Below are 21,450 nucleotides of genomic sequence, written 5' to 3'. Positions count from 1 at the left end.
TTACTAGATAATCTATAATATAAGATTATAAAGCATCCATGATATAAATGTCCTGGTGAAATGTAGCATCCTATCCATATTGTTCTGATATCATTTAATGGTATGGTCCATGAACCATGTTTATCATTTTACCATCAGAAATATGTTACTAATTAAAATAAAGGAAACTAATTCAATTGATTGCCTTCCACATTTACAAAAATATATCTAGCAATAAGGAATATGTAAAAATAAGTAAGGTTTGATTGACTTGAAGATGCTTATAGACTAGAAGAAGTGGGATATAAAGTGATGTAGTAAAGAAGAAAATAATGTAAGTCTTAAGAAAAATAATTTAGGAACTTTGGGAGATAAAAAAAGTAAAAGCTTTGAGGCATCAGGGCAGGCTTCATACAGAAATGGCATTTGGGCAGAACTTTAAAGAATGGATGGGTTTGGGGAATAGGATCTGGAGCAGCTGGAGACTAAACAAAAGGAACAGAGTAAGGAAAGGCATGGAGAAATATAGGAATGGGAATAGATCCAGAGGACAAGGTGATTTGGGGGAAACAACAATGCTTGTAGCTTAATTGGAAAAGTGGAGGCGCCAACAATACCTAATAGGTGGGGAGAGAATGACACATTGAGTGCTCATTGGCAGCATTTATTGAGTTTCTACTGTGTGCCAGGAATTTAGCTGTATACTTTCTACAACATAATGCCCAATAATAGTGTGAAACAGGTATTAAACATTATCCCATTTACAGATAAGGGAAAGAAAGCATTAGAGAACTGAAATGACCAACAAGGCTGAGCCATTAATTGAATGGCCTCCTTGACCCCAAGGGTGAAGTACATTTACTGCCTCTGGGATGTTAGCATGATTGCAGAATGTAAGGCAGATTAGAGGAAGATAAAACTGAAGGGTGGGAAGGTTAGCAGACTATAGTGTTTTAAAAGCCCAAGAAAAAGACAATGGAGGTGTTCCTAAAGTGGTGGCAAGTTGATTGAGGGAAAAATACATTGTTTGATGTTTATTGATTTGATTTTGATTTATTTGATTTATTTTCCCCGAATCAAGCATTGAAAATGTGGGCCCACTCCATCAGTATAAATTAAAATCCCTTACTGGTCTATCATAACATGCTCTAGATTTCTTTGTAGAACTTATCATGAGTTGTAATTATACATTTTACTGACTGTCTATTTAAATTCTCTCTCCCTCTCTAAGCATTAAAGTCCTAGGTTAAAGGGACTATGCTTGTTACACCCAATATATACACTAAATATATGTATCCACCTACAATAAATATATAGTGATTTTAAGATACTGGAGAACTAAATGCAAAATAATGACTTCGAGAACCCAGAGGTAAGAAATGGAAGGGGATTGGAGTGGTAAGGAATACAGGGGAAAGGAGTGTTTTAAAAAAACTAATTGACGTTATGGAAGCCCAGGGATTGTGCATTGAATAAAGTAAGAAACCCAGAAAAAGAAACTTACTAAGATAAAGAGATGCATGATATTTTCAACTTAACACTGTATTCCACAGGATTTACCAATATGCTTGACTATTTCAAAAGACTTTATTTTTAACTCCAACCTCTTTTTAGTATTTAGGTTTTTTTTTCTTTCTGAGAACTTTTAAAAAATATATTACATATAACTGAGTCAAACTAAATAAGCCTATTTTTTTCCTTTTTCTACTTAATTCATAATATTTAAATAAGATTGGCCAGGATTACATGCAATGTAACTGTAACCTAGGATAACCACTGATTATGTAGTTATCAACCTTTTAGTTATTCTTTTATCTAATTAAGCTAATTTGCAGGAGAGTCCTCTTAATTCTGGAGGAGTAAATAGTTCCACAAATTTTTTAAGCAGATACTTATCCACTGTGACTAATACTCAACAGAATTGTCTAAATTTCTGTTCACCTTAACATATTGATAGCAGTAACCAAAAATTGGTCTTACTAATATGTCTAGTTTGAAACGAATTTTTCATTTTCATCAGAACAAAGTAAATCCCCTTTAAAAATCCATTTAAAAACAGGAAAAGCATTCTGAATCAATAAGCAAACTAAAAAGCCCAAGGATATGAGAGTTCTGAATTATGCTACATATGTTGGCATAGGAATAATAGCAGTTTAAGGATTGGCAGAAAATTTACAGGACTAAGTCTGACTCTAAGATTACCATCAGTGTGTTCCTATCCTGTCTACAAATAAGAAATTAACATAGAATAATTCCAGATACAGAAAATAGGCACATTTTTCCACAGTTGGAAAAGTTTTCTTTATGGAATTGGCTATTTATTTTCTATCTGTCCTTGCCTGGTTCATATTTCAAGATTTGCAATCAATATAAATTATACATTTATCTTTAGTTTATTTGGTTGAGAACCCAAGCTTTTAATGTAATGATTATCCCTTATAAAATGATAGGGGAGGGGCGCCTGGGTGGCTCAGTCGGTTAAGCGGCCGACTTCGGCTCAGGTCATGATCTCACAGTTCATGAGTTCGAGCCCCACGTCGGGCTCTGTGCTGACAGCTCAGAGCCTGGAGCCTGCTTCTGATTCTGTGTCTCCCTCTCTCTGACCCTCCCCCATTCATGCTCTCTCTCTGTCTCAAAAGTAAATAAATGTTAAAAAATTAAAATTAAAAAAAAATAAAAATAAAAAAATAAAATGATAGGGGAGGTAGCACAGTTAAATAAATACTGAATTGCAACTCAAACAAATATTACCTTTCCATTCCTTACTAACGAATTAAAGACTTGTCTATATCCAAAAATTCTGAAAATTTTCTCCCAAGGAAAAAAAAGTGTAATAATCTGAAATCAAGAAATGACTCACATGGAAATGAAAAATGATTTCAGTGCTGTGTGTTTAGAGAATTGCCTCTCAGCAACTTATAATGTGCTTAGGGCTTAACTGCTTCATAATTTGGTGAACTTCAATAAAAATAATAATAGTGATTATAATACCTGAGATATGAATAGCACATAACAGTAGCCATCAAAAACCCAAAAAGCAACAAAGCCCATACTATTTTGTTTCACTCATGCATACACATTTGAAAAAGAGGCATCCCAAAACTTCATATTTATTTTTCTAAAATCATGTTAATTTCTTATTTATTTCAGGCATTACTAGAGACTCAAAATTTACTGCGCACTCAGGTTGCAAATTTTACCTTCAACCTTGGATTTTCAGGGAAGTTTTACCACACAGGTAAGAAGGAGCTTTGTGTTCTCAGGAAGCTACATATAAATAGGAGAGAGGATTTTAAATGTTTCATAAGTAGGAGAAATAGAATATCTGGACTGATTATGGGAAAAACTTGGATGCATTATATGAGTAGCCAAATCCAAAATCAATGAGCTTGTTTACTTTGGCAAATACTGTTAGAATCAAGGGCAAAAGAGAAAGAGAACTGACTTTTTCAACTCAGTAAAAGAAACCAAGATCATTGTTTAAGTTGTGACTATGCATCTTGTCTCTCAGCATGGTCCAAGTAGAAAGCATAGTGATGATGATGATGATGATGATGATGATGATAATGGTGATGATGATCATGATGATGGCAATAACACTCTAATAATAATAATGGACAGTGTTTTTAAAAAGTCAGATAGTCAAGGTGACAGACATTTTTGTACATATTATTTTCCTTTGGGAAACACCTGGTGATAAGAGAGGAATTTTGTAGCCTCAAAGAAAATCAATAGAGTCTAAGAGTCACCTTGCTTAATTTACCTTCCCTTGCAGGATTTTTCCCTAAAAATATTACAATAATTTGGCCCAACATGCATTAAAACCATCATAATAAGGCTTGTATTTCTTTCCATCTCTATCCAGCCACAGTTGCACTTCTGTTCAGTGTCAGCTTTTAACAAATTCTTAAAATGTGATTGGTGTTCATGCACTACTCTATATTCTGATATTCCTCACCTCTCTACCCACCGTCATCTCCAGAATTTGACTTTTATTTTCTGAATATCAGCATTCTAATGTCTGGCACTAGTATGGACAAAGCTATGTTCATAGAGCATAGAAGTGACTATCTCGTAATAACGACAAAAATAGCACAAAATGGTGTGTTAGAGTCTGTATTAGGGCAAATATATACTATCTGCTCCTATTTCTGCATTTGTGATTTTGCACTGTCATTACTTCATAGTATCTTAGTGAAAACATTTCATAGTATTCTCTATGCATGCATGTTATTGACATTAAAAATATCCTGTGCAAAGGTAGTCTTTAATGATCGTAAATGCAGCTCATTTACCCAAAGAAGCTTTTTAATGTTTACCCAAAGAGGCTCAGCATGGTTTATTAGAATATTGAAGCAGCAATGTCTTATTGGCTTTTCTTTAATGCTTTTTCCCTCCTGCTTTGAAACATGTAAATCTGTTTAAAGTAATAGAAGGAAAATTAGTATTTAGACCAGTTGATAAATCAAATGATTGCATATTTTAAAAGGACATTTTGCAGAAAGAGATTTGGGTCATCATATCTGCACAGGCAAAGCAATTCCAGCTTACAATTTTGAAAATAGACATAGTTTTGTAAATCTTCTTCAAAAGCCCCCTCAAGAAATGAGTTCAGGCCTAAGAAGCTCTGACTCTGAAGTTATAAAGCAGATAACTCTAAAGGCTATATCTACTCACACAGGGGGAAAATTATGGGATTATTTGAAGTTCACACACAAACAATGCTATTTTGTCTTAAATAGCTAGATAGTACAAGTAAAGCCATTCTTTTGGTTGAAATATATCTGGATAACTGCCTCAGGTCTTTTATTTACTTTTCATATTCAGACCTATTAAACCTGGCAGACATTCACAGAGTTAATGTTGATAGCAGGTTATAACACTTCCCATTTCTTCTTTATGATCCCAAACATGTACACAGTACACATCCACTAGGAAATGAACAAGACACTAGTTAATATCACAGGGATAGTTGTTGGAGGAAGGTACAAAAAATCATTTTAATTATATCTTTTAAAAAGACCTTATTGACTCCTTATGTTGGTACTAACCTAACAAAAATAATGGAAGAAATTCTATTATGTTATGTTGTGTTATGTAGTAGTACACTTTAGAGACCATACATTTAGGTTACACTTTATGAATGCATGTATATATACACACATGCATTCCTAAATCCCAGAAGTTTACTTTCCTTCACGTGAATATGAAACTTTCATTGATTTGCATCCATTGAATCATTGAAGAGCACCCATATTGTATTTCAAAAGTGCATCTTACTACGTTAAGTAGTTATTAATTTACCCAAAGATACCAAGGTTTCCTCTAGCATGGAATAACATGGTGATGCCCACTACAGGGAGGGCATACCTTTATCTTATCTAGTCACGTTCTTATATGGAGGCTTAACTGTATGGGAAAAAGTTTGCAAATCAGGGAAGTGCTTTCCTTATACTTGCACTCTGCTGTGATGTGTAACTATTAGAAGATGGCCTTGTCACAATGATTGTCTCTGTTCTCTCCCAGGATGTTCTGATTTCCCAATGCATGAGGATGCTGATTGATGAGCCTCATTGTTTTGAAGACATTTAATCACATATGCCCAGTGTAATAATGATAGATTCTTCATTTCTTAGACTGCTTCACTTATTTGTATTTTCCATGTATTCTTTCCTGTTCAGTTTCTCTGTCCTTCACGTGCTAAAAACAATCTCACCCAAAAAGGACATATCGCTAAGCATTCCCGAACAGTCAGCCACTCACAGGTGCCAAATTGAAAGAGGAAGGACATACTGTTGATTAAAAGGGGAAAAAAAGTGTGGAGTTTGAAATAAAGAGTTTTAGTCTGGAAATATGTAAATCTTGATTGGAATTGCACAATGAAAGCTCGATTAAAGAATAAAGACATTACAACATTAGGATGCCTTCTAGGGATAAAGGACTATAAGTATGATTTTTCGTAGGGCATAATTTCTAGTGACAATTGTCACTCTTTATAATTAATAATAAATTAATATGATTCAATCAATTACTCCATGGATATTTGTGAATTGTGTTAATATTTTTAATGAGAATTCATTTTACAAAAATATAGATCCTTTATATAAAACTATTACCTTTCAAACATGAAAGTAAAAGGTATTACAATCGTTCACTTTTGTTTGCTTTTAGTTTTTGATTTTTTTGTATAAAGTATTGGTTCAAAGAGTAGGTATTAGCAACAGATTGCTTTTGTTCAAATCCAGACTTTGACATTTACTAGCTTTGTGAACATAAACAGGTTATTTAAACTTTCTTTGCCTCAGTTTCTGCATCTCCAAATGAGAATAATAATAATATCTCCCTCATCTAGAACATGTTCTAAGTGCTATTTTTTATTACTATCACTTTAAAAAGTATTTTTATATAAGATCAAATTTTATCAAAGAATTAAACTGAATAATTCACATAGCTCTATTTTCTAATTATGAAATCATAGGTAACATGCATCCATGCACTCATTTATTCATTCATTTTATTTACTTATTTATTTGTATTTTTGTTTACCTTTAAAGAGAGCTTTAAAGTACTACAGTATGGCAAACACAATCATTAACTGAAATAACACTGTTCTTATTCACATGTAGAAGTAGCATTCTTAGAAACAACTTTTATGTATGTGCCTTACATTCAGTGAAGCAATGCATTGTAAACATATATATACAATGAAATAGTAAACTCTCCTTATTTATAGATACAAGTAGCATTCTTAGAGATATATTTTCTACATGTGTCTTTTTGAAGGTTTTATAGGCAATGCAATGTACTGAACACATTTTCTGAAATTAATTTTCTTAATTTTTAATTGAAGTATCACTGACATACGATATATTAGATTCAGGTGTACAACATCGTGATTTGAAAATCACATACATTACAATTTGTTCACCATGATAAGTGTGGTTTCCACAGTCAAAGTTATTACAATGTTATTGACTATATTCCCCATGCTATACTTTTTATCCCCATAATTTATCTATTTTATAACAGAGAGATTATACCTCTTAATCCCCTTCACCCTATTTCACCCACCTGCCACTCCTGTCCCTTCTGGCAACATCTATTTTGTTCTCTCTATATATGAATTTGTTTCTCCTTTTTGTCATTGTTGTTGATATTGTTGTTTGTTTTGTTTTTTAGATTTTACCTGTAAGTGAAATTATATGATATTTATCTTTCTCTGACTTATTTCATTTAGCATGCTATCCATCCATGTTGTCCCAAATGGCTAAGATTTCATTATTTCTTTACAACTGAGTAACATTCCATTGTGTATATATACCACATCTTCTTTATCCATTCATCTATGGATAGACACTTCGATTTCTTCTGTATCTTGGCTATTATAAATACTACTGCAGTAAACATAGGTGTTCATATATCTTTTTAAATTAGTGGGGTTTTTTTTCCCTTGTGTAAGTACCCAGAAGTGGAATTACTGGATTTGTAGCTCTAGTTTTAGTTTTTTGAGGAACCTCTGTACTGTGTTGTATAGTGGCTGCACCAGATTCCTGCCAACAGTGCACAAGGATTCTCTTTTCTCCGCATCCTTGCCATCACTTCCTATTTCTTATATTTTGATACTGGCCATTCCGACTGGTGTGAAGTGATATCTCATCATGGTTTTGATTTGCATTTCCCTGATGATTAGAGATGTATCCTTTCACATGTCTTTTGGCCATCTGAGGTCTTTGGGAAAATGTTTATTCAGTACCTCTGCCCATTTTAATTGGATTATTTGTGGAATTTTTGGTATTTTCAGGAGTTCTTTATCAGATATATCATTTGCAAATATCTTCTCCCATTCAGTAGGTTGCCTTTTTGTTTTATTGTTGGTTTCCTTTGATCTGCAAAATCTCTCTTGTGTGATGTAGTCCCAAAAATAAATTTATTTTTGCTTTAGTTTTTCTTGACTGGAGAGATATATACAGAAAATTATTGCTGAAGATGATGTCCAAGAGATTACTGCCTATGTTTTATTTTAGGAGTTTTATTGTTTCAGGTATTATATTTAGATCTTCAATCCCTTCTGAGTTTGTTTTGTGTATGCTGTAAGAAAGTGACCCAGTTTCATTATTTTGTATATAGCTGTCCGGTTTTTCCAACACCATTTATTGAAGAGACTGTCTTTTCTTCACTGTATATTTTTGCTTCCTTTGTCATAGATTAATTGACCATGTAAGTATGGCTTTCTTTCTGGGCTCTCTATTCTGTTCTATTGCTCTGTGTATATTTTTGTGCTAGTACCATACTGTTTTGATTATAATAGGTTTGTAGTATAGTTTGAAATCTGGGATTGTGATATTCCCAGTTTTGTTCTTCTTTCTTGATTGCTTTGACTATTTGAGATCTTTGTGATTTCATACAAATTTTATTTGTTCTTGTTCTGTGAAAAATGCCATTGACATTTTGATACAGATTGCATTGAATCTGTAGATTGCTTTGGGTAGTATGGACATTTTAACAATATTAATTCTTCCAGTCCATCAGCATTATATCCATTTGTTTGCAATTTCTTCATCTTCTATTTCTTTCATCAATGTCTTACAGTCTTTAGGGTACTGATGTTACACCTCCTTGGTTAGGTTTATTCCTAGGTATTTTATGATTTTTGGTGCAAGTGTGATTGCATTGTTTTCTTAATTTCTCTATCTGTTCTTTTGTTAGTGTGTAGTGTATTCATGTATGAAACTACAACAGATTTCTGTATACCGATTTTTTATTCCACAGCTTTGTTGAATAGATTACTTCTAGAGCTAATAGATAACTATAGATAGGTAATTTTTTTAACGTTTATTTTTGAGAGAGAGAGAGAGAATGAGTGGGGGAGGGAAAGAGAGAGAGGGAGACAGAAGATCTGAAGCAGGCTCTGCACAGAACCTGATGCCAGTCTCAAATTCACAAACCCTGAGAACATGACCTAAGTAAGCCAAAGTGGGATGCTTAACTAAGTTCCCCAGGTGTCCCTATTAGGTAACTTTTAATTGATTTTTATCACCACACGGTTATTTTTACTTAGTGTAATAGTTAAAATTAGTTTATCTATACCCACCTATATGAAACCATGCCAGAGTCAATATACAAAGAAAATTACAACATCTTCTTACCATTTAGGAATTACAATATTTCATACATAATGAACAAATATAAGGCAGACGTTTTTACAAAAGCAATAATGCAGACACTGGAATTTTATAAATTGCATTTTAATGTTGCCTTCTGGGAATTAACCTATAGCCCAGATCTTGCTAAAATTATTATTATATGGGCAGACTTAAAGGACTTTTAGAGGCATGCTGTTATCTCATTACAAGATCTTCCACAAGTGATAACAAAAAGTGAATTCTTCAATATTTTACTTCTGAATTTAAAACTTCCTATTTTTTGAGAATTGGAAGGAGTAAAAGGGAATAACTGTTAAATGAGAACAAAAAATACTATATTTTTAATTAATAATGATGTTGATTTGAATCTAGATTAGATTAGAAGTGAAAGGCTTAATATTAACACAAATTCTTGTGTTACAAAGAATTGTAACTTGTGTTAAATCTAGTCATGTATAAACTACAAATTATATCCTCACATATAATTTAGGCATAAATTAGGTATAAATAAATACTTGTTTATGGTGATTCAAAAATTTAATATTTTCATTTAGTTGGATTTTAAAACGTGAAATTCTGCTGTGGGCCTCAGCATGATTTGGTATCATATTTTTCATTAAGTTATTTCTAGTGTTGTAAGCTTGCCTCACAAGACTTTGAATTATAAAACTGTATAAAGTAAGAGAAAGGCTAATGGGAAATTAATCTATGAAGTGAAAAAATAAGGTTTTAGTTTTACTCTCAACTTTGTGAAGCATGTTTATAAATTGACACAATCGCTAGTATAAAAATTAGTAAGATTTTATGATCAGTCACGTATTTGTTTACATCAATAGTCTGCAAATTTTCCTTAAATGGAGGGATTGACCTCCTTCCTGGTCAAGTATGTATTTTGTGCTTCCTGCTACTTTCAGTAACAATCAGTGAAGTTTAAAGTGAATGGAAGTATTTCTCAAACATTCTATATTCAAAGCACAACAGAAGAGTGGGAGAACTATTGATTCATTCATCGCATGTGACATAAAGTAACTTTCTAATCTGTGCCTCAGTGGGTGGATTATGGCTATAATAAACACTTGGTGTAAACGCTTCCTGCTTAAAATCCATATAAGGAATTGATAAACTTCTCTTCATCTGGATTTCAGTGTTTGATATTGTCTATATTAACAAGAGTCCATGAATGGCAAGTCCTTCATACTAACAATTTTAGCTAAAGTTAACAAAAATCAAGGATACTGTCTGCTCACCTTGTTCATAAGACTTTTATCACATTCAAAACTTCCATTTTTTACCCTTTGTTTAGTAGCAACTGCTCTAGTACTGCGGTGCCCAAACTCTAATCCTGGTGGTCCTTACAACTTTTAAGAAATATGCATTATGAACTGTATCCCAGAAATAATGCATATACATAAATACACACGAAAATTGGCATCTACTGGGGCACCTGGGTGGCTCAGTCAGTTGAGCGTCTGATTTGGGATCAGGTCATGATCTCAGGATTTGTGGGTTCCGGCCCTGCATCAGGCTCTGTGCTGACCGCTTGCTCAGAGCCTGGAGCCTGCTTCGGATTCTCTGTCTCCTTCTTTCTCTGCCCCTCCCCCGCTCACTCCTTGTCTCACTCTGTTTCTCAAAAATAAATAAATGTAACAAAAATTAAAAATAAAAAATTAAAAAAATGTAAAACATGACATCTACTTCAGCATACATACGAAAACTCTGACGTCCTCTGACGTTGTATTATTATGGACTGAATTAAATTATTCACCTATTTACTGCTTTGGGAAGTGGTATGATATAGTGCAAGTTAAAGAAATCCAATCTCTGACTTTTAGAAATGTATACTCTAGGCAGGCAATGGGTTCAGGATTTGTAAAAATATATGAATTTAGAACACTGCAAGTATAAACTAGTAGATATTACTTTTAAGAAGAGAGATATCCTGATATTTACAATGTGCTTGCTATCTGCAAGTCACGATATTAGTGCTTTAATAAATTGATCTCATTGACTTTTCACAAAGACCCAATGAGATAGATATTAAATCCCCATTTTGAACCAGGAAACTGAGACTCAGAGGAGTTAACTTGTACAAGAGGGCATAGTCAAGTAAATGGCAGAGGCAGGGACCCTACTTCTGTATTTAGTGACACCAAATATATATTTTCACCATTTCACGGCTCTACTTACTGCATGATCAGTGAAATCTTTATTATGAGACACAGAAATGCAATGTCTGGAGAAGATTCCTTTAAGAAATGCCTTTGTGGGCACCTGGGTGGCTCAGTCGGTTAAGCATCTGACTTGGGCTCAGGTCATGATCTCACGGTCCGTGGGTTCGCACCCGCATCGGGCTCTGTGCTGACAGCTTGAAGCCTGGAGCCTGCTTCCGATTCTGTGTCTCCCTCTCTCTCTGACCCTCCCCCGTTCATGCTCTGTCTCTCTCTGTCTCAAAAATAAATAAAACCGTTTAATAAAAAAAAAGAAATGCCTTTGTTTTTTAATATTTATTTGCTTAATATTAGATTTAGCTGCTGTCTGTAAAGCATACTATGTTGTAGAAAAATAAACCAAATAAATACACCTCACACAATAAGCCATATCTGTTATTTTAATTCACTTAGTTAAATATCTAGAGACCAAACAAGAATCAATTCTTACATTATTGATTCAAAACATTTTAAAATTAGACTGCATACTGTAAAACTGTACAAAAACTATATGATTTCATACAGTGAAAATATTTGTGGGTAGCTGTGACAAAGTGAATTCCTGTAGAAGTAAGTTGTTATTTCTTTTTTTTTTTTTCCACTTGTGGCATGACAAATGGTTTTTACTATGCCTTGAACACTGTTAACAGATTTTCCTAATAGAGAATGAGAAGATTTTTAAAAATTTTTTTATGTTTATTTATTTTTGAGAGGGAGACAGAGTATGAGCAGGGGAGGAGCAGAGAAAGAGAGGGAGACACAGAATCTGAAGCAGGTTCCAGGCTCTGAACTGTCAACACAGAGCCTGACTCAGGGCTTGAACTCATGACCCGCAAGATCATGACCTGAGCCAAAGTTGGACACTGACAGAGCCACCAAGGTGCCCCAAGAATGAGAACTTTATATCAGTTTTAAGTTCTCAAGTCAAGTTTCTATTGTGTTAATAACTTCATTGTTCATGTTTTATGAAATATTAATATCAAAATAGGAAATATGTATGTTCATAATATTTATGTTAAGATGTAAGGATACAAAAGTAATTATACAATGTTAGCTGATTTTTTTTTAAAGTAAGTAGAAAAAGATTTAAAACAAAAGCACCAAATGTTTCTACCAGTTTTAGGTGATGATCTTTGTTTTTATTTTGTTTTGGGGCATCATATATCACTAGTCTGTGCTAGTTATACTTATTCAATAAGCTTATGTTGCTTTTGTAATCAGAAAAAAATTAACAAACTTCATCAGTTAAATTTTAAGCTCAATTTTAGATGCATATACAAGAATATTTTTAAGAATAAAAAAAAGATCTCTGATTAGGTTTCCCCTGTATATACAAAAAGGAAGAGAATTATCAGCTGATAATTTTTTTTATGGCTTATTTATTTATTTTGAGAGAGACAGAGGGTGCGAGCAGGGGAGGGGCAGTGAAAGAAGGAGAATCTCTAGCAGGCTCTGTGTTCTCAGTGCAGAGCCCATGCGGGGCTCAGAACTGTGAGTTCATGACCTGAACTGAAATCTAGTCCCATGCTTCACCATCTGAGCCACCCAGCCTCCTCAGCTGATCATTTTAAAACAAAAATAAGTTGTCTCAGGGTGCCTGGGTGGCTCAGTCCTGTTGAGGGCCCAACTCTTGGTTTCAGCTCAGGTCACGAGCCTAGGATCATGGGATCGAGCCCCACATTGGGCTCTGTGCTAAGCTTGGAGCCTTCTTGAGATTCTCTCTCCCTCTCTCCCTCTCTCTCTCTCTCTATTCCTCTACCCCCTCCCCCCACTTGTGCTCTTTCTCTCAAATAATAAATAAATAAATAGTCTCGAATGAAGTCTGCTTATTATTGTCATCATATACTAGCAATTCTAAACAGTGTCAGTGATAAAATACCCCTAAATTCTAAATTAAACACCTATCTGAACTTGGGGCTACCACACTTACCCCAACTCATCAAAACCCCCAGCCACATTGCCCCTGATATAATTTAGACTATGGTCATTTCTTTTTATTATTATTGAGAACAATGCAAAATTGGATTTGCATATCAATAATAAGAAGAAGAATAAAAACCTGACAAACATAATCCTCAAGCTAGTATGAAATTTGCGTTTAAACCCTTTTTAACTTTATGTTTTACAGGGACTGAAGAGGAAGATGAAGGTGATGACCTTTTGCTTCGGTCTGTAGATGAGTTCTGGTGGTTTCCTCACATGTGGAGCCATATGCAACCTCATCTCTTCCATAATGAGTCATCTTTAGTTGAACAGATGATTCTCAACAAGGAATTTGCCCTGGTGAGCACATTTTATTGGAATATTTTTCAAACTGAGTTATGATCTATCAGTGGATTATAAAATCAATTTACTGGGTTGAATACAACAGAAATAGAACAGAAGATATCAAAGAGTGCATCACACGTATTAAGGGTATAAATTGATTTGTGTTATTTTGTTTCAGGAATGTGTGTGTGTGTGTGTGTGTGTGTGTGTGTGTGTGTGTATATATATATATATATATGACCATGATATGATATAAAATGTATTTCAAAAAGTATGTTATTGTCAGAAAATTACTATCTTTTGTTTTATGGAAGAATTATTCTTGCATCTATGAGAAATAAATATAGTACTTTCTCCATTGTATTCCTGGTATTATAATTACGTTCTCAAAGCATTAATTATAAGGGATGGATGGATGGATGGGTGACGTGAAACATTACAACAATGATTGAGAACCAGTGGTTCAAACTGCAGCATGTGCTGGGCCCAATCCTGAAGTTTCTGATTCAGTATATTTTCAAAGACACCTGAGAATTTGCATTTCTAACAAATTATCTGATGGCCCATAAGCCAAACCTGGCCTGCTGCTTGCTTTTTATTGTCCCTAAGCTATTTTTGTTCTGTGGGTTTTTCGTTGATTGTCTTTTATGTTTTTAAATGATTGACAATCAAAGGCACAATAATATTTTGTGACATAGAAATTGCATAAAATTCAGATTTCGAAGTACATATAAAAATGTTACTGGCACACTGCATACTCCTACTTTTATGTATTGTCTGCGGCTGCTTTTTCTCTATAGCAGCAGAGTTGTGCAGTTGCAGAAGAGACAATATATGGCCCACAAAGCCTAAAATATTTGCCTTTACTGAAAAAGTTTGCCCACCCTGTTCTAAGTATTAGGTAAACTATGCATCCCTTTAACAATCTAACGAAAGAAATATTTTTCCCAGAAAAATACTCAGGTGCACGTTCTCACATCTTCACACGGAAGGAATAGATCATCACAAGGGGTATGTGAATCACCCCAAGATTCTGGGCCCCAGATAAAACCTATCTTTAAATGAACAGTTTTCAATTAAAATAAAGAGTTCAGGGCCCCTGGGCAGCTCAGTCAGTTAAGTGTCCAACTCTTGACTTTGGCTTAGGACATGAACTCACAGTTCCTGAGTTCAAGCCCTGCATCAGGCTCTGCACTGACAGCACGGAGCCTGCTTGTGATTCTGTTTCTTCCCCTCTCTGCCCCTCCCACTCTTGCTCTCTATCTCTCTCTCAATATAAATAAAAAATAAACTAAAAAAAATAAAATAAATAGTTCATATGTACTATGTGATCGTTGATGTTTCATTTTTTAAAAGCCATATTAACAGGCATAGACCTAATCAGTCGGTTAAGTGTCCAACTTCAGCTCAGGTCATAATCTCATGGCGTATGGATTCAAGCCTCACATCCAGCTCTTTGCTGACAGCTCAGAGCCTAGAGCCTGCTTCAGATTCTGTGTCTCCCTCTCTCTCTGCTCCTCCCTAACTCATGCTCTGTCTCTCTCTTTCTCTCTCTCTCAAAAATAAATAAACATTAAAAAAAATTTTTAAGAGGCATAGACCTAAGGCCAAATGTGTACTATGATATTTTTCGAAGTTATGCCTGGTTATGTTATTATGTTAACAGCTCACCGTTCTTTCGATCACAAAATCCCCAGACCTATGTCAAATCTACACATAGTATCTTACTAAGAGTGGGTAGCACAAAAAACAATTAAGATCATGGACTCAGGCACCAGAGTGCCTATGTTTTAACCTTGACCTTCCATCAGTGGCTGCTTGATCTCGAACAAAAATTATTCAAACTCTCTGTTTCCCATCTCTCAGTCTCCCCATCTGTAAAAACAAGGATAATAGTAACAAATACCTCATAGGATTATTTTGATACATATTTGAGGATATGCATATATATGTATATATATGTATGTGTGTGTATATATATATATATATATATATATATATACATATATATGATGCTTAGAGCAGTTCCTGCAACACAGTAACACTCAATGGGTGTTAATTAAACAATTATGATCTTCCAAAATCCAGACAAATATGCAGTTATGTTTTGCTTTACAAAAGCCAAATATTTTTTTTTAATATGGATTTACAAGAGGTTGATTGTCACTTAACTTTTAAGGAATGTCTAATAAATTTTGTAGTACTTCATAGCATTGTAAATTTAAGTAAATATTCCCTTTTCAAAAAATAAACTTACCTTGAGTAAGCATGCTGAATTCTCTCTGTGCAGTTACCTTAACATTAAACTGTTTGTTTATCATTTGACTTAAATCCCCCCTACCTCTCTGTCACTGTGAAGGCTTGCTTTTTTAGGCATGTTGGTTATATTTCATAATGGTCGATTTCACCTGTTTGTGTAATTTCTTTTTTTAAAAAGCCATGCCAAAAGCACTGGGAAAGACTCGATGTAATTGCTTTGTAATGAAATGTTGAAAGCTATTTAGAGTTCATTCAGAGCAATTACATTTGTTTAGTCAGTGTGGCTAGATGCTAGACTGAAGCCTATAAACACATTTTGTAAAAAATAATCTTATTATATGTTGCATAGGCAAAATATTACAACTAAAATAAAGTCTGTTAAACACACATCCTGCAATGACATCATTCTTTTCCTTCTGGAGTTCACCTCAATAAAACTTCTCAGGACTCTTCAAGCAGTGACATTCAAAATCCACCTTTACCTGTAAACATCAGATGGCAATATGTTTGTTTTCCAGAGAGCCAGGGAATGTATCTCTTTCCTATTAAATTATTATCTTTCCACATCTAGATGACACTTCAAAATCATCAACAGTATTAAGATGGGATAGGAAAGCTCTACATGAGATACTCACAGGCTATATTTTAGTCCTGACTACAAGTGACAAGTTCTAATACAGTTGGCATCTCATTTAATGTCTTCATGCCTCAGTTTCCTCCCCTGGAATAATAATGATTCCCTTTTTCATTCTCTAAACCACAAAGTTTTTAGATAATTAATTTACATCAGCTCATCTGCCAGCCAAAAGCACTGGACCAGATAATCCACTGATCAATCCCATTTCTAAAATTCTGTGATCATTGACAATGTCGGTCCACAATTTGGAATGAACATCTTGAAACACTTACCTAGCTGCAATTGAAGCAATTATGGAAAGAGATTTTCAAACTGAATGACAAATTTAAGCTGAAAAAAACCAGAAGTGTGTAAATCTCTCTTTTTTATCCCAACCTGACATTCCTCGGTACGACCTTGGCTGGCAGAGGAGTTACCAGTCAAAAACACAGTTGTTCTCACAACATTTACAAAAATGATTCAAAGACATATTAATAGTTTTATAGTGATGTTTCAAAAGTGGTTAAACAATCTGAATGGTTTTATTTGTAGTGTTTGTTCAAATTCTCTATGGATAGGGTTCATCTCCTGATGTAATATGTCTAAAACTCAAGAGAGAAATACATTGCCACCACTGTTTCTTTACTGTTTCATCATTTTAGAAGCGCTTTTATTACTGTAAACTTGATTTTTTTTTTTTTTGGTCAATAACATTTCTTAATTGAAGTATAATTAACATACAGTGTTATGTTAGTCTCAGGTGCACAATACAATGATTCAACAACTCTATACATTATTCAGTGCTCATCACAATAAGTGTACTCTTAATTCCCTATATCTATTTCATCCATCCCATCACTCACCTCCCCTCTGGCGACCACCAGTTTGTTCTCTGTATTTAAGACTCTCTTTTTTTGTCTTTTTGTTTTTTAGTTTGTTCATTTGTTCTGTTTCTTAAATTCTACATGAGTGAAATAATATGATATTTGTCTTCTCTGTCTGACTTATTTCACTTAGCATTTTACCCTCTAGTCCATCCCTTTTGTTGCAGATGGCAAGATCTCATTCCTTTATATGGCTGAGTAATATTCCAATGTGTATATGCTCCATTAATCTATGGATGGACACCTGGGTTGCTTCCATATCTTGGCTATTGTAAATAAAACTGCAATAAATATAAGGGTATATATATATATATATATATATATATATATATATATATATATATATATTTTGAATTAGTGTCCTCATGTTCCTTGGGTAAATATCCAGGAGTGGAATTGCTGAATTATTTGGTATTTCTTTTTATTTTTTTGAGAAAACTCCATACTGTTTTCCACAGTTGCTGCACTAATTTATATTCCCATTAATGGTGCACAAGGTTGTTTTTTTTTTCCTCCACATCCTCACCAATGCTTGTTACTACTTGTCTTTCTGATTCTAGCCATTCCTACAGTTGTGAAGTGATATCTTGTCGTGGTTTTGATTTATATTTCTCTGATGATTAGTGATGTTGAACATATTTTCATGTGTCTGTTGGCCATTAATGTATCCTTTGGAAAACTGCCTATTCAGGTACTCTGCTTATTGTTTAATCAGATTGTTTTTTTGGTTTTGAGTTGTATAAATTCTTTACATATTTTGGATATTAATCCTGTATTGGATATGTCATTTGCAAATACCTTCTCCCATTCAGTAGGTTGCCTTGCCATTTTGTTGATGGTTTCCGTTGCTGTGCAGAAGTTTTGTTTTGTTTTGTTTTTATTTTGGTGTGGTCTCAAAGCTTTAATTTTGTTTTTGTCTCCTTTGCCTGAGGAGATATATCTAGAGAAATGTTTCCATGGCTGATGTCAAAGAAATTACTGCCTATGTTTTCTTCTAGGAGTCTTATGGTGTCAGGTCTTACATTTAAGTCCTTAATCCATTTTGAATTTATTTTTGTGTATGGTGTATGAAAATAGTACAGTCTCAATTTTTTTTTTGCAGGTAACTGTCCAGTTTTCCCAATACCATTTGTTGAAGAGACAGTCTTTTTCCCATTGCATATTCTTGCCTCCTTTTCTGTAGATTAATTGACCATATAACTGCGGGTTTATTTCTGGGCTCTCTATTCTGTTCTGTTGATCTATGTGTCTATTTTTGTGCCAGTTTCATACTGTTTTGATTGCCATTGCATTGTAGTATATCTTAAATCTGTGGGATTGTGATAACCATAGCTTTGTAGTATATCTTAGATCTGTAGGATTGTGATACCTCCAGCTTTGTTCTTCTTTCTCAGGAATGCTTTGGCTAGTTGTGATCTTTAATGGTTCCATATGAATTTAGGATTGTTTGTTCTAGTTCTATGAAAAATGTTGTTGGTATTTTGGTAAGGATTGCATTAAATCTGTTGATTGCTTTGGGTAGTATGGATATGTTAATAATATGGGTTCTTCCAATCCATGAGCATAGATTATCTTTCCATTTGTATGTGTCATCTTCAATTTATTTTATCAGTGTTTTATAGTTTTTGTAGTACAAGTGTTACATTACACTTCCTTAGTTAGGTTTATTAGTAGGTAGTATATTATTTTTAGTGCAAGTGTAAATGGGATTATTTTCTTAATTTCTCTTTCTGCTACTTCTTTATTATTGTAAAGAAACTCAATATTTTTCTGCATATTAATCTTATAATTTTAATTCATAGTCTGTGACTTTACTAAATTCATTTATCAGTTTTGATAATTTTCAAACATTATTATTTATAAATCCATTAAGTTATGTATGTGGTGTGAATGTACATGCATATGTATAAGGGGCTATGAGTATGTATATACTTAATCCATTAGCATTTGTATATGCAATGTATGAATGTGTTTATTGTGTGCATATATATATATATATACATATGTATGTGTATATATATAACATGCTTATTACATGAGCATATACGACCTGTGAATGTGTGTATATGTGTACAGGGCATTGGTTGAATGATAAGTGTAGTAAACTAAGATACATTAATTATAAGATACTGTATACTTGTATGGCATTGATTTGGGAAAAATATTTTTTGATTCTTCTAATCAACCATACATTTTTGCTTTCATTATGTTACTTGAGCATGTCACTAAATAGAAGCAACACTTCAAATATGACAACAGACAAAATCTCAAGAGATTTCCATCAAGAGATGGAAAACATTGGCTAACATTAAAGTATTTGATGAAAAGGTTACCAAAAATTATTCTTAACTTGACCCACACCTTTTTTTCAAACCTAGAGGGAAAGAATGCCTATAGCATAAACTGAGATTATGTATTTTTATTCCAAAATAGATTTGTGGGGAAAAGGGAAATTAAGAAATAGTGTTTTGTTGTTTTAAGTTTTGTGGACAGACTTATTAACATTTTCAAATGAGTGAGATCTTTCAGTTCACTGATAATTGTAGACTATAAAATATCCTTAAGGAAACAAACAAACAAACAAACAAACAAAAACAAACAAACAAAAAAACCCCACTTGTCTTCAATGATAACTTTTCAATAATTATGTCTTTTTCTTGTCATTTTGTTAAATAGTTATGTGTTGTATTTATGAGTAAATAAGTTAAGAATTTCCTGAAATAAAGGTCTAAGTTTTTAAATCCTACTTTTCAAATGCTACACTTATTTATGAACTGTGTATATCTTTTTTCATAACAAGACACAATATTTCTGATAAGGAAAATGCTGACACTTAAAATGTTCTCATAAAAGCTCAAACTCATCAAAGAGTAACTATGGAAAATCTTTAAGTATCATGATGGCATGCATACTAAATCACTTATGTAGAGGTTTTAATTAAAAAATAAAAGGAGTGTAATATTGGAATTCATGGCACGATGATATAAAACTGAGAGAGAAGTGCCTTTCAATAGCTTGTATGCCTGTATCTTTACTAAATTATGCAGTATACAGCCTTAAGTTGTACAACAAATACAAGTTATTAAAAAAAGACCTCTGGTAATTATAGCTCATAGGGTGTTTTAGAGATAGAAAATTTAGAGCAGGTAAGACTATTGAAACAAAAATAAAATTGTGACCAAATACTGACTTAATGAAAGTTCACTAGAGAGCAAATAATGTATTTTGAAGGTTCAGTAATAAATAAGGCAGTCTGTGGACTCAGCAGAATAGATACTTACGTAAGCATGAAGAATTTAAATAAAATATAAAGAGGCAAAACATCCAAGCATAGACAAATTTGAAACTTTTTGGCAATTGTGTGAGCTTTTGAGGGATCCTGAACTTTTATAACTTATCTCAGAAACAAGATCCCACCAGTTTAACCATATACTATTCATTAGAAGATAGTCATTAGGGCCAGCACATACTCGAAAGGAGGAGGATTCAACAAGGGAGGAAATACCAATAGGCAGAAATCATTGGAAGTCATTATGGAAGCTCGCCTTCATGTCTAACTAGAAACAGGAAATATAGGGGCGCCTGGGTGGCTCAGTCGGTTAAGCGTCTGACTTTGCCTCAGGTTATGATCTCACTGCCTACAGATTTGAGCCCCGTATCAGGCTCTGTGCTGACAGGCCAGAGACTGGAGCCTGCTTCAGATTCTGTCTCTCTCTCTCTGCTCCTCCCCAATCACACTCTGTCTTACTCTATCTCTCAAAAATAAATAAACATTAAAAATTTTTAAAAAAAGAAATAAGAAATATAAAGAATCCTGTATGATAGAAGTCATACTTATTTGTTCATTAACTTAAAAAATATTTGAATATGAACTAAAACATTAAAATCAGAATCTTTTTTTTTTTTTTTAATAATTTACTGTCAGGTGAGCTCACATATAATGTAGTCTTGGCTTCAGGAGTAGATTCCCATGATTTATCACTTACATACAACACCCAGTACTCATCCCAACAAGTGCCCTCCTCAATGCCCATCACCCATTTTTTCCAGCCCCCCAACTCCCCACCCCCATCAACCCTGAGTTTGTTCCTGTA

General features: G+C 33.7%; 1 protein-coding gene across 5 annotated transcripts in view; it reads left to right on the top strand.

The window, feature by feature from the left end:
- LOC132692166 (bifunctional heparan sulfate N-deacetylase/N-sulfotransferase 4) overlaps nucleotides 1-21,450 on the top strand; it is a 411,890-nt gene that overhangs the window by 273,012 nt on the left and 117,428 nt on the right. For all 5 annotated transcript variants that reach the window (XM_060654309.3, XM_078445800.2, XM_078445801.2 and 2 more), the window contains 2 exons: nucleotides 3,130-3,217; nucleotides 13,458-13,612. In XM_060654309.3, the coding sequence (XP_060510292.2) occupies nucleotides 3,130-3,217; nucleotides 13,458-13,612 (243 nt within the window). The remainder of the gene's footprint in view (nucleotides 1-3,129; nucleotides 3,218-13,457; nucleotides 13,613-21,450) is intronic.

The sequence above is a fragment of the Panthera onca genome, chromosome B1 (genome assembly GCF_046562875.1).
Source record: "Panthera onca isolate mPanOnc1 chromosome B1, mPanOnc1 haplotype 2, whole genome shotgun sequence".
In the NCBI taxonomy this organism is placed as follows: domain Eukaryota; kingdom Metazoa; phylum Chordata; class Mammalia; order Carnivora; family Felidae; genus Panthera; species Panthera onca.
Note: the sequence above shows the minus strand (reverse complement) of the source record. Positions and strands in the feature narration are given on the sequence as shown.